The 14,057-nt window shown below is 32.8% G+C and overlaps 2 protein-coding genes across 7 annotated transcripts in view; one reads left to right on the top strand and one right to left on the bottom strand.

Annotated features, from left to right (window-relative positions):
• LOC130453473 (alpha-N-acetylglucosaminidase) overlaps positions 1-2,065 on the bottom strand; it is a 33,172-nt gene extending 31,107 nt beyond the window's left edge. The window contains exons 1-2 of one of the 2 annotated variants that reach the window (XM_056793251.1): positions 1,906-2,065; positions 1,104-1,264 (exon numbers count right to left, since the gene is read on the bottom strand). In XM_056793251.1, coding sequence (XP_056649229.1) covers positions 1,104-1,264; positions 1,906-1,981 — 237 coding nt within the window. In that variant the 5' untranslated portion in view covers positions 1,982-2,065. The remainder of the gene's footprint in view (positions 1-1,103; positions 1,265-1,905) is intronic. The other variant, XM_056793252.1, reaches the window with a different exon arrangement.
• A 998-nt stretch (positions 2,066-3,063) lies between these two features.
• On the top strand, positions 3,064-13,496 carry LOC130453474 (probable cytochrome P450 6a14). Of its 5 annotated transcripts, none has more exons than XM_056773545.1 (8): positions 3,064-3,186; positions 6,660-6,907; positions 7,422-7,565; positions 9,107-9,292; positions 10,563-10,889; positions 12,534-12,767; positions 12,829-13,080; positions 13,225-13,496. In XM_056773545.1, exons 2-8 carry the CDS (start codon positions 6,682-6,684, stop codon positions 13,386-13,388), a joined length of 1,533 nt encoding a protein of 510 aa, XP_056629523.1. In that variant the 5' UTR covers positions 3,064-3,186; positions 6,660-6,681; the 3' UTR covers positions 13,389-13,496. The 5 variants fall into 5 exon arrangements, with proteins under 5 accessions (XP_056629523.1, XP_056649231.1, XP_056629522.1 ...); XM_056793253.1 differs by having other exon boundaries at positions 3,067-4,434; XM_056773544.1 differs by lacking the exon at positions 3,064-3,186 and adding an exon at positions 4,279-4,438.
• The last annotated feature ends 561 nt before the right edge of the window (positions 13,497-14,057 follow it).

Genomic DNA, 14,057 nt, shown 5'->3' on the forward strand with positions numbered 1-14,057 from the left:
AGGATGGTTGCAACCCTCAACTAGATTCTCAGAGATCTGAGTGAGTTTGTAGTCTGGTGGTTGGATTCTTTGTGGCTGGAACTCCCAACTTGGCAGCTGTAGAATTGCGGACAAGAAAAATAAAATTGGGAAAAAAACTGGAATACAGATGGACATTACTAAAGAAGAAACGAGTAGGTAAAACAGATTTGGATAAAAAGGAACTTATGTTATAATAAGAAAAACTGAATGTATATTTTTTAAAATATAACCAAACAGAAAATTATAATACAAAAGATACTTAAAACAAAAGGAAATCCAGAATGAAATTTTTGTGAGCACAATGAAAAACTTCAACTGCAAACATTCAATGTTCGTGACAATATTGTTGAAAATTTGGAAAAATATTTTGAACAACCCCCCTTACACCCGCCTCGTACAATATTTTCACGAATTAATTATTGAAGATGTAGAAAAAGATGAAGGAAAGGAATAATTGGTACAAGCAGAAGAATTTAAAAAGCAGTTCAAAAGCTGGAAAGAAGTGAAGCAATATCACATCAGAAAATCTACAAAATTTGAAGAAATGTGTACAAACTCTTACAAAGATAATTTTCACTAAAAAAATGAATGTTTACATGGTAGTGACTTCTGGGTATTTAAAAACTCAAAAGTGAAACTGCAGAATCAGGAATGGAATATTTACTCAGAGTTGAAGGTGTTACCAGAAAATATCGACTACGACACGAAATAATAAGGGAAGATTTGGATATCAAACCTAGGAATGAAACAATTAGGAGTCAACGGAAATCTTGAAAAATATTACGAATCAAGGCTGCGAGTTTCTACGATTATGTGCAGCAGATGTGGGGCATCATATACACCATCCATGCAGTGCTGCTGATCTTCACTCACAAACAAAGAATGAAGTAAAGTGAAGAGAAGAAAAAATCGATACCCTTCCATAAATGTGTCACTCGACCAGAAATATATTTTGAAAAATTCATGGTTAATGCGTAGCTGTAGGATTTGGAGTTTTGTGTATGAATTTTGACGTTTTTTTACATTTTAAAAATACTTATTGCTAAAGTTTTTGTTGGAAAGTCTTGTATAAATACTATTACCTTGAAGAGATCTTTATTTTCTGACTTAAGCTGTGGGTCAACTAATATTAGAAAATCCGTTGACCTGGATCCAATTACCCTACGAACCAAGTCTTTTGCTGCTTCAGTTTGAACATCTGCGTCAGTGTTGGGTTTAATATGACCCAAAGTTTCTTGAAACTCTGAAAAATTTCATGAAAAGCTCATATAAAACAGGAACATGTATAAATTATCAAAAATTTTCGTTAGTTACTACATTTTTTAGAAAAGTTATTTAAATTGAGTTGAAATATTCAGCACTCAAACAACATTCAAAACCAGATAAATATTCAATAACATTGGTTTGAGAAGGGAGTTTGAAGAAAGACGTTGCGTTTAGAGATACCTCATGACATAATTAGAAAACGTGAATCAGAATTGTTTATCATAATCTCTAACATTCAAAAACATTAGCAGACAACACTCATACATATGATCCTACTCTAAACAGACCCAGAGGAGCCCAGCCTAAGCCTCCAACCAACCAGTAGGCTTGTAGAACGTTTCTTTCTGCTCGATACACTTAAATATACAAACAAACAAACACAGTTACAAAATCATTCATAAATTGAAACTCTCGAATCATTTCAATCTTCTAGCATTCAAAATTAAACAGGATACGTATCAAACTTAGTTTGGGAGAATAAGAAGAAGATGCAGTTGTAGAAGAAGATGATTATTGAAGACGATTAGAAAATTGATATAAGAAAACGAAATATTTGATGGATACTTTGTAAAACAAGTGATTAAAACTACTTATCAGGTATTTGTAAAAAGTACTCACTATAAGATTTTACAAATAACACTGAATTTATAAGCACCAAGTAAATGAGCACTGAATAAAAATGAGGATTCTTCATTATGTCAAATTCAGTTCTTTCAACCTAACCACTTAATTCAATCAGTTTTGTGATATCGGATCATAAAACTTCCAATTGAACTATGACTTCCTCTCATTTATCATTCGTTTATTATGTTGATAAGAGAAACAACTTTATCAGGATTGTATTGAGCCTAAAATACTTTTATAAAAATTAGATAGCGTTGATAATATCTAGAAACTGTTTTCCATTTCATCTTACAAATTTTGTCACATGCTGAAACCATGAATGAGCAAAACTGAAGTTTTAAATTAATTGTTTTTGTAGGTTGTGACGGCAAGATTTATTGGAGTTGGCCCTGATATAGGAGTTGCTCCTCTGCAAGGTTGGGGTTATGGTGAATGATTGTGATTGTTTTATCCTTGCTGGATGCAGGAAAAGCGGTGGACCAATAGCCAGAAGATGTCGAAAAGAGAGTTTAAGTAAGAACCATTCCAGTGCATTTTTTATCTAAATGGGGGCGAGTGGATATAGCTGTGAAAGAATTATTCATTCACCAGGTTACAAGGAAATTGGGGAAACCCGCAGCACCGACGATCGAGGAAGTGTTTGTGGTAGAGTTTTATTTAAGACATAGGAGAATTGTCTAGGATGTTAAGGTAGATTTTAGGAAAGTCTTCGTATGCTGTTGCTAGCAGCCAGAGGGGCGGATATGAGAAGGCCTTAACGACCAATTTATGTTTTCTAACATCATCTAACACAAAGAACATCATTTGTAACTTGAACATAAAAACTAATTACATTACTACGAGTCGTTTTCCAAGCTTTTGATACTGATAAACACTTCCGGATTTTTTCACTACATTCCAAAGTTCTGTTGTTCATAGTTTGAGCTTATATAGGTAGAAAAATTATTATTGCTTCTTCTTTTTCCATTTCCTTCTTTTGCTATTTTTTTTACTCAAATCACATTATACTGTAAAATTAAAAATACTGTTGATCCGACTCTGTTCTGTTGGTAGTCAATTTTATTTTCTTTTCTTTTATCTACTATTGTAGATAATTACCTTTATAATCATAAATTTGAATAAGATGATGATGACAAACAAATTATTGTAATCAATAGCTTAAGAAATTTCTGAACAAAAAAGTTTTTTTAAAGTTATTTCCCAATCACATATACAGAAGAAAATTAATCTTACGTGTTAATCATTCTAAAGTTTTCATGCTCACCACTAGAGGACGTAAGTGAATTATTTTAAATACAGGGTGTTTCAAAAGAAGTGATCCCGTCTCTAGGATAGGAAAACTAAAAAACATTTGGAGTTTGCCAAGTAAGAAATTTTCCAACCAATCTTCTAATCAGCTGAGAGTCCCCTATATGGTCATTAAAGTGACTTTGATTCTGCTTTTCAATTCTTGAGGTGAATTTATCTCAGGAACAAAACTTTTTCTTTAAGATACGACCAAACTGTGTAATCCAAGTGATAAGAATCGCATGACCGAAAAGGCCAATGAAAATTTTTACTGAGCATACCCCAAACCCCACACGGAATCATCTAGTCAAATGCGGATTAAGGGAGGCGTGTTCCGGAAAAACTCTTTTGGAAAAGGCTTTTTCTAATTAAATAGAAGTAATGATTTTAACAATATTTTGAATAAAGTATACAATTGATTAGTAATTACAAAAAAAGACCAAAAACAATGCGATGAAATTGAATCAGTAGCGGATTTTCGTAAGGTATTGTTGAAATTTCTCCCGACCATGCTGAAAATATCGTAGAAAACAATTTGATTTATTTCCAAAGCTATTAATTAAAAAAATTATCTAATTAATTATTGAAGATCAAGGTAAAGATTTAATAAGAAAGCGTGTTTGGTTATTACTTTTTCTAACTATTCCATAAATCATCAATTTCTATGGGATACATAGATAGCAGAGATTTCGTTAAAAATGCATTTGTTCTTTCTGAATACGAAATACCTAGCCTAACCTAGCCCAAGCTTACCTATCCTAACCTAACTTTACCTAGTCTAGCTTAACCTAACCTAACCTAACCTCGCCTTGCCCCGGCTCATCCCGAACAATATTTTCAAGGTTATCGGTGCTGTGAGGTTTAAACGATACAACTATCAAAGTTTTCTAGTGCTATCAATATTTTACTCACGTGTGAATAACTTTTTATAGCGATTTATTGTATTGAAAATAACATGATATTAACGATGAACAAATTTCTGTCTCCTTATGTCCCCCTCCTGCAATAGATTTTAAAACCGGTTTGCCACCATTTTCTTTAGAATATATTTAAATAATCGTACCTTGCGTATTATCTATCATTATAACATACGATTTCCTTGAGATTTCGAGGTCAATATAACATATAATTATGTGCAGTAATCTGCTAAGTTCAAAGTAAACAAATAAATATATATGAAGTATTAGTGATTAGTCGCAATTTTGAAGTACTTTTATAATTGATAAAGTTTTTATGGTAAGTACGTATCTATTCTTTTTATGAAAACAACATTGAAAGAAACGTTTTAATATAATATGAGATAAATACATCTTTCTACAGTGCGGTTGCCGATTGTATCACAAATAAACAACATAACCTCAAATTATTTGCGTAAACTCAGGAAAAATTTGTTCCAAAAATATAAAATTTGTGAGTAAATATTCTTTTTAACTATAAAATATTTGTTGATAATATTTCTTTTAACGAAAAAACTAAATTAGAGAAATTAGATATAACATGATGGTACAGTTTATTTAGGTATTTATTGTCACCATGTATGAAATTATACATTATTTGTTTAATTTAAAATAATGAAGCATCACTTTATGACGTATAAATCTTGTTGTTTAGCTTTTCAGTATCGTTTTTGTCATCTAATAGAGAAAGTTGGGCCAATTTTGAGTGAATCTTCATAATAAAATTATTCATTAAATTTTAAATACCATTTATAACAGTAAAAAATAATTTCAAAAAAATCTTGTCATCTTCTAATATAGAAAATCGGTTTTTATATTCGAACCGCTAGCTCTCCTAGCAGAACCTTTTAACTACAGCGCTAACTACAGCACCGAATATGAATTCTAGTGCAACATTTCATTCATTGTATCATATTTCTTGGTTTCTTCACACAAAACCATGAACCATATCTTCTGTTTTGGTATTTTGTCAAAGTTTGGTTTGGCAGCTTGTTATTTCCGCTGCTTTCTGAGCTATTGGCGCTCTACGATAAGACAAAGAACCATCTAGAGTTTGATTTCTCTTCGCTCGCAGTAATATTTCTTCAATAACTCCCTAAATCGTTTATTTTCATCTTCATTACTGCCAGAAATTGTCAAAGATGTTGTATGTTGCAAAACAGCTAATGCAAATTAGTCATCAGTGAATACAAGTCTATTTACTAGCCAAAAACCGAAAGCACTTTCTACAATTCCCACAATGGCTTCTTTGCCTCATTGATTTATTTTATTCCGTGTAGAAGACTAAAAAATGGCATATCTAAAGGCTGTGAACGGTATGTGGTATAGCCAAGTAGTTAAAGAAAATTTTTACAGTAGGATAACTTTATTATGTACATTGCAGTTGATCAAAAACACCGGTAGCATTAACTACACTTACCATAGTTGTATTGACGCTACGTTCACCACTTGGTGATTCCCTTTACAAGCAACTAGTTTTGAATTTTTTCGCACAGTGCTAAAACCACTTAGTTTTCACATACAGCGGGTGGCTAGATTTTATAGCTTAGTGGTAGAAGAAGAGTCCATACGAAAACCAGAGATTCCTCCTAAATTTCAAAGAATTTTGACCATTACGAACCCTTCTCGATATCAATAACTAAAGTAAGGAATTGTGGTAGTGCACTAAATCTCTTTTGAAGAAGATTTTAAATGTGTTGTCCTCAACCACTACGACATAAATCAACAGCAGTGAGTGTGCTGATTAACTGGTGATGAAGCATCATCTCGAGAGTGTTGCTGGTTTACATCAAATTAATATTCCCGTAGATCAAAAATATATATTTTCTACACCTGAAGAGTAGTTGATGCGTGCAAATATGTTGTGGAGGAACCACAAAAATCCTTCGACAATTGGTTCGGTCTAAACCAATTTAACAGTGTCGAAACTAATTGAGCGAACACCTAACCTTAACATAACCAATTAATTCAGTTTATCTATTTAATTTATCTAGATATACTATAATGTTTAGACTAGGTCGTACTAGCTTATTAACCAATTAGTTTGGCCTAGTCTGAACTGGATTATATTATCAAGCTCAGGACAAATTAGTTTGGACTAGGCTTTACTAGTTAATCCTAGCGCGGATTGGAAAAACTGGTTTAGCTTAGGCAAAACATAGTTTGTCTCGGTTTGACCGGTAACATATATACATTTCTTAAGCCTCAATTTCAATCGACTTTTTTGTATTACAAGAAAAATATTTGGCTGCGAATAATAATATTGAATGTACTTTATCCAGATGCTTCAGCATATGTCAATAACCAAGCAGATTACGTCAAATTTTATTACCTGATATTTTATTTTAAATAGTAGATTGATTCTTTTAACAGTAATTATTTAAAATATGACGGGGAATTTTATATATTTAACTGACGTATTAAAAGAGAAGAAGATTCAAAAAATGTATTTTCATATGGTTTTTTTATCAAATCAAATATAAAATATAAATCGTTTGATTACAGGTAAAAGAAAAAACAAAAAAATATGTCGATTATAACCGGAGATATTCTATTTGATTTGACAGCGATAATTATTGGTGTCATAACAGCAGTGATAATTTATTGTAAATGGTCGTTTCAATACTGGAAAGACCGGGGTGTAACTCATCTAGAGCCAAAGCTAATATGGGGAAATCTTCGTCCTCCTCATAGGAGAATTATTTCTATTGGAGATGAGGTAGCGGAACTTTACAAAAAAGCCAAACAGAACGGTGAGTCCGTTCACATTAGACCATATAAGTACCCTCTCGATTTAATCCGAATTTTAATTAAATAAAAATATGCTTTTGATTATATTTGGGAATTGTTCTAGTAGGTTGCTCCACAAAAAACATGCTTTATTCTCAAAAAAATGTTACAATTTGTAGATAAAAGCTTGTAAAAACTAAAAAACCAACATAAAATTAACTAAATAAAGATACAAGAAGAAAACCACAGTGTGTAGCATACCTGCCTTCTACCAAGCTAGAAGGCAAAATCTCATAGCTACTCCAAATGAATTTGTTTATTTTGAAAAAACTTGGCAATGTGAAGATAAATTTTACCGTCCAGGGCAGCTTTTAGAAACATACTCTGATATTTGAGTATGGATTTTCCATGCTGATTATGTTGAATAGAAATGTTCTAAAAACCTTGATATCGTTTAAATAATTATCACGTTTTAAAAAATGAAGTGCTTTCTATATTTTTGACGTTTGTTAATTCTAAACTTGATTTTATCATTAGGATGGAAGCAGCTGGGATTTTATAACATGACTGAACCAATCTACATGCCGATAGATTTGAATATTTTGAAACATATCATCACAAAGGATTTCAGTCATTTTGTCGATAGAGGATTGTATGTAAATGAGAAAAATGAACCAATATGTGAGTAAATTTCTAATTTATTGTCATTCATTCAACAACGTTAACAACATCATCGTCATATACCTACCATGACATGATATATGCATATGTGATTTTCCTGTTAGTAGTTATCTCTAAAAATCATCATAAATTTCTTCAATTTCTTATTTCTTATTTTGATAAAGACTTAAAGAAAAGTCGAAACGTCAAAATTTATCTTTCTTTCAAAAACTTATTTCGAAACAGAGGAGACCTAAAATCAAGAACATTTAGATGCATTAAAATCATCACCATGTTCAACAAATAATTGACTTCAAGCTTGTGAATGTGTTGCGTAGCTTAGGAATTTGATATCTGTACGTTCCTGCTCTTTTCTTGAACTCATCTTTGTTCTGGATGCATTTCTCTCCTTGTTGAATGGTTTTCTTTATGTAAAAAGCAATTACTAGAGTAGTTCGAGTGGCGCATGCCTTCTTGAATTACTGCAAGTTGTAGTGTCTTGGTAGCTGCTTCCACAGACTTGAACTTCTCCAAAAAAATTAGTCTGAACGTCTACAGGGCGAACTCGGTGTTTACGAGCCTTGTTTGTCTATCGAGTAGATCTTGCAATTACTGCTCTAGGTGGGATCATGTTGTACAGCTCGGAAGACGTGCCATGGTAGTATCGGTGAAACAGCGAACTTTCTTCTATGTTCGAAGCAGTCCTAGTTTCTAGTCAACTGTGAATAGCTTATAAGTCGAACTGCTCTCTTCTATATTGAGTCCAGTATCTTCTAGGTACGCTTGGGGCCTGAGCTCTAAATATGCAAGCAATATATTGAAGATGGACGAATCTGGGACTTACCTAACCAATCATAAATATATGTTGCAATTTGAAATGGGATGATCTTCTACATTAATTAGACTACAATATTGAATTATTCTCTTAGATTTATATTGAACTAATAGTTTGATATTAATTTCTCCTGCTGAAGAAGTTGCAGCAAAAAGTTGTGTTCTGAATGTACCTTTCAACGACTATTGGTTTTAATATTTTCCGTGTTGGAATTGTACAAAATTGTTGCAGATGTGCGACTATAAAAATGTTTTGGGCTACCTGATTCATATTCACGTGTTTCATAACAAAAATACTTTTCTAAGCTTCAACAAAGATCCCGCATTAATCGCAGGATCTACCTCACAAAAACTTTGTACAGAAACGCATTTACAATGTTTTAAAATGGACGTTTACAGGCAAACTCGGTGTTTATGAGCCTAGTCTGTCTGTCGAGTAGGTATTGCAAATACTGCTCAAGGTGGGATCATGTTGGGCAGCTCGGAAGATGATTCGCCATGGTAGTATCGGTAAAATAGCGAACTTCCTTTTATGTTCTAAGCTGTCCTAGTTTCTGGTCAATTCTGGATAGCTAATAACTCAAACTGATCTGTTCTGTATTGAGTCCAGCATCTTCTTGGAGCCGAGTTCCAAATGTGCGAACAACAACCTGCATAGTTCAGTACTTTCATGTTTGATAGAGTGAAATTTGTCATTCTCGCCACATGTTTTAGTTATGATATTTCAGCTGCTCATCTATTCGCAATTGGTGGAACAAAATGGAGGAATTTGAGAACCAAATTCACACCCACATTCACCTCAGGAAAAATGAGAACAATGTTCAAAACTATCACTGTTTGCGGCGATCAACTCAACAGATATTTGATAGAGAAGATAACTCTTCACGAACCTGTTGATATTAAAGATATCTTGGGTAAGTGATGATCTATTTTATTTCGGTTGTGTAATTATTGCATCATACAATGTATTTTAAACTGTATAAATCAATTAATTGATAAAAAACTTTGAATAATTGGGATAATGAATTCTCTATTATTTACATTGTGGCATCTCCCACTATATAGAGTAATTAGCTAAAGATCATTGAACAGAAGATAATAATGAAAAAAATAAAGAAATTAATAATATAAGTGAAGAGGACCATCATGAAAACGACGAAATGATAACCAAAGAAGAAGTTATTGAAGCTGCTAGACAGCTGAAATGTAAAGTTATGAAAGACTGGAAATTGAAGTTGTTACTGTCCATTTTTGAGTCAGGAGTTGGCAAACGATGTAACAACTGTAGATGAATAACTTTATGAACGAAATAATATGATATAGAGGAAGCTTATGATAAATTACTGATAGCAAAAATGTTTATAGATTATATGAAATGCACTGCTCAACCAATTCAAATAGAGTGTCAATTGGATATGCAAAAAAATTCGAAATACCGCAATTCACGACCTGGTCTTCACCAGGTAACTGAAACCAATAATATTAAATGGGACCTCATGGCAAGTGACATTTCCCTTGAAAGGTATTTAGAATACCTATTCATACTATTTTCAATTGTGAATAAAGACTGAAATTTAATCTTCGCCTTAAATTGATAAAAATTCAAAAGTACAGTAATTGTCAAAAAAGTTTTATAACTGACGTTTTTTTTACAAGCAATAGTCTTCTAAATTTTTAGTTTTATTATTGTTCAACGAGATTTTTTGAGTAGCTACATAAACAAAATGGTACGTGGCAACTATATTAATTATTGATGGAACGCGGTCCAATAAAATCATCGGGTCCTAACACCTTGAGAGTTTTTTTTATGGGGATATCTTAAATTTAAAGTTTACGCTACAGTTTCTGATCGTATTGGCATTTGAAAACAACGAATTGTTGAAGAATGTAGCACATAACTATTTACTTAATATTTATTAATCAAAAGCGATACTCAAATTTTAGTGTTTATTAATTGAACCATCAAAACCTCGTGAATAAATAAAAATTAGTATCATTGAATAGGTTTTCTAAATACCTTTTAAACAAGATGTCACTTGTTATCTGTTATCACCAGGAGGAAAACTTCAAATCGACCTAAATATCACCTTTCATTTTAACAATCTCTGCTTTCATATTTCAATTTTGAAATCTCTTTTCCTTTCATAAAAACAATCAAGTTGATGATTTATATTCAATTTTCAGGAAACTTTTCGACTGATATCATCGGATCATGCGCTTTTGGTTTGGAATGTAACAGTTTTAAAGATCCTGATAGTCCGTTCAGACAAATAGGGAAAAAAGTGTTCGATAGAACCCGCTTTGAAAACTTAAAATTCATATTTGCTAATAACTTTCCAAATGTAGCAAATCTTCTAGATATACGCTTACTTGATGCAGAGGTGTCAAATTTTTTCACTACAGTGGTTGCTGATTCCGTTAAATATAGAGAAGAGAACCATGTGCATCGTAACGACTTTTTACAATTATTAATTGAAATAAAGAATCAAGCAAAAGATGGAGAAAGATCAGGTATTTATCTATTAATATAAGAGGTCTGGTTATTAAATAACGCGACTGCGTGCCTAGTGGGCGCCCTAGACACATCCCAAAACACGTTTCCGTCACTATTATAGTATTTGCGCAGTAGTAGTTTGAAATGAATGTGTTTTTTTTCTCACTCAATGCTATAAATTATTGCAAGAGGCCTATGGGACTATTCTCTATCTCGTGCGATTGTTTTTGAGTGGTGTAAGCGATTTAGTGAGGGCCGAGAAAGCACTGAAGATGACCAGCGCCCAAGTCACCCTATGACTGTTTCAACTCCGGAAATAGTGACCAAAATTAACCAAATTATGCTTTCCGATGGTCGAGCATCCGGATGATTGCCGAGTCTGTAGACGCCGATAAAGAAAATTTAGAGGAGGAATTACATATGGCAAAAGTTTGTGCCAAAAAATCTAGCTCCTGACCAAAAGCTCTTACGTCAACGGGTCTGTTCAGATTTCCTTGAAAGGTTAGAAAGGTTAGAAAAAGATCTACTTTGAAAGGGACACGATTTGAGTCGATGGAAGTGGTAAAAGAAAAAGCGAAAAAGATCAAAAAGACTCTCACCAAAGAAGACTTCCAGCACCGCTTCAATCAATGGAAATATTTGTGGCGAGGGGAACATTCGAATGTAGAGTAATTCCTATAATAAAACCCCTTTTTAGTTTTCGTTATTTGATAGCCAGATCTCGTATTGACACTGTAAGAAATTATTTCAGAATATTAAATCAAACTTCGACATAATAGTATATTCGTTGGGTATTTTGACTCGGAAAGTTTGAAAATTAGCATTTCTATAGAATTTGACGATATCTTTCCGACTTTTGAATTTATCACTTCGTATCTTCACCGCTTGATCCGCCGTATGGGAAAAATAGCGCTGGAAAGCGCTCACTAATTGTAGAGAAAATTACATGTCATAACGCGTAATATTTAGTTTGAAATGAAAATACGAAGTGAATCATCGATGGTGGATCTTATTACATCGTTTTGTTTGAGAACAGCCTTGTTGGAATATTGAAGAAAAATTTGGAGCTGAACACTTCATGGTTAAACAACCCATCGAAAATGTAAACCATACCACCACCATACCACAATAAGCGTTTCATCAGCATTTGATTTTGTAGTAGTTGTCAGTGAAGAAGGTTCTTACATGCCTTTAGTGGTTTTGATGCCTCATCAGCATAATTTCATAAAAAGTAATGAAATTTATTGGAGTACACCTAGAACACTGATTTAAACGAGGTTATCGAAGTTATTGAAAATGCGAATGCTGCTCCAGAAGTAATTGCTAAAGCTGGAGAACGTTTCATCATCGAATTATACAGTTACAGTGATGTGAGAAGCCATTGAATCACATCATTGATTAATTATAGATTTACATGCTTCACAGCATCAGCATATGAAAGTAAATTGATTATTACGTCGCTACCACCAATAGAAACAGCAGCAAAGACAACTTATCACCAGATAAGATATGAACAATAGGGGTGTAAAAAAAGACAAGAAAGGGTTCATTCCTGTTACTAGATGAGATGAAACTAATGATCCTATCGTTCATGATGCAGAATAAACTTGCAGAAGTTGCTCTAAAAATATTCAATATCAATAATAATTTTTAATACTTAGGAGATGGTTCCACTTTAACCTTGGATGAGATGGTTGCTCAAAGTTTTGTATTTTTCGTCGCTGGGTTCGAAACTAGCTCCACAACCATGACTTATGCCCTTTATGAACTTGCTAGGAACCCAGATATTCAGCGGAAAGTACGAGATGAAATCAATTTTATTCTAAACAAGTACGGTGGTGAAGTTACTTATGATTGTTTGAGTGAAATGAAGTATTTGTCACAAGTTATTGACGGTAAGAAAAAAATTATCGGAGTTGATATATCAATGCTATTCTCAGAAAAAAATTATTTTAGAAACACTTAGAATGTATCCAGCTGTTCCCTTCATTACTAGAAAGTGCGTAGAAGAATATGTAGTTCCGGAAACGAATTTAAAAATGTCTAAAGGTACAAGAGTTTGGATTCCCATAAAAGGGATACATTACGATGAAGATTACTACCCAAATCCGAAAGTTTTCGATCCTGAGAGATTTTCTGACGAGAATAAACGAAACAGAAATCAATATGCTTTTATACCATTTGGAGAAGGACCAAGAATGTGCATAGGTTAGTACACCTTTGTATAATTTCATTCTATACTTTTATTATTTATCAAAAACTGGAATTTGGATGATGATTTTGTGAAAACTCATCTTACTGAATACAATTTTTTTTATTCTATGAGTATTAACCCGTTTTTGTTCTTTTTAGGTATGCGTTTTGGAATTGTACAAACTAAAGTTGGTTTGATCAATGTTCTAAGGAATTTTGAAATAAGGATTGATAAAAAGACGAAAACTCCATTGGAAACAGACATAAATAGTTTCATTCCTAAAGCAGAAGGTGGAATTTGGTTGAACATGGAAAAAATATAACGTAAAAGATGAAGAAAAACTTGTTGATCTAATTCATATTATCTTTTTATTAATGTATTATTAGACTATTTTTTTGCAAGAAAAAATCATATTAAAATCTGAAGTACATTCTTTTGTTGTGAATCAAATTACTCCCCCTTGGTGTTCCTCAGTGCTCTTCCTGGACAAAAAAATCCTAAGCTGAGCTTATACAGCTTTCCATTAGCAGGAACTTCTAAATTTCTTGTGGAAAGTGAAATTGAAGGCAAAGAACTTGTTGACACAAGATTTGAATGGATTAGACAACTAAAAACGGTGTCTGATCATATGAAAGTTTGCTTTTGCTATTTTAATTTATTTGTGAGCTGTTTGTTTGTAAATTTCTTTTGGGGTGGAAGCGAATGGGTTATTCAACAAAAATTCCGTCCGACAGAGAATTCGAACCTCCGACTTACATGTTGGAAATCAAGAACTTCGACAACCTCACCAACTACACCGTCACGGTTTGATCCAAGTTTCGACGAGATGTACTGGATTAACATTTTCTTGAAAACTGCTGATTAGAACAGAGTTTATTTTGTGTTTATATAGTGAATATTTGGATTAATTAAAGTAGTGAATCAATTTTGTCCAGGAGTTTGGTTCATTAATCGTTCGTTTATTTTTTGCGCAGCTGGCTTCATTTCTAGA

This window comes from Diorhabda sublineata, chromosome 2 (genome assembly GCF_026230105.1).
Source record: "Diorhabda sublineata isolate icDioSubl1.1 chromosome 2, icDioSubl1.1, whole genome shotgun sequence".
Classification (NCBI taxonomy): Eukaryota; Metazoa; Arthropoda; class Insecta; order Coleoptera; family Chrysomelidae; genus Diorhabda; species Diorhabda sublineata.

Excerpts from the sequence above, each read along its gene's own strand:
- LOC130453474 (XM_056773545.1), top strand. The coding sequence starts at position 6,682 with ATGTCGATTATAACCGGAGATATTCTATTTGATTTGACAGCGATAATT. Across the intron at positions 12,768-12,828 it reads TTTGTCACAAGTTATTGACG|AAACACTTAGAATGTATCCA; the intron begins GTAAGAAAAAAA and ends AAATTATTTTAG. Across the intron at positions 13,081-13,224 it reads AGGACCAAGAATGTGCATAG|GTATGCGTTTTGGAATTGTA; the intron begins GTTAGTACACCT and ends TGTTCTTTTTAG.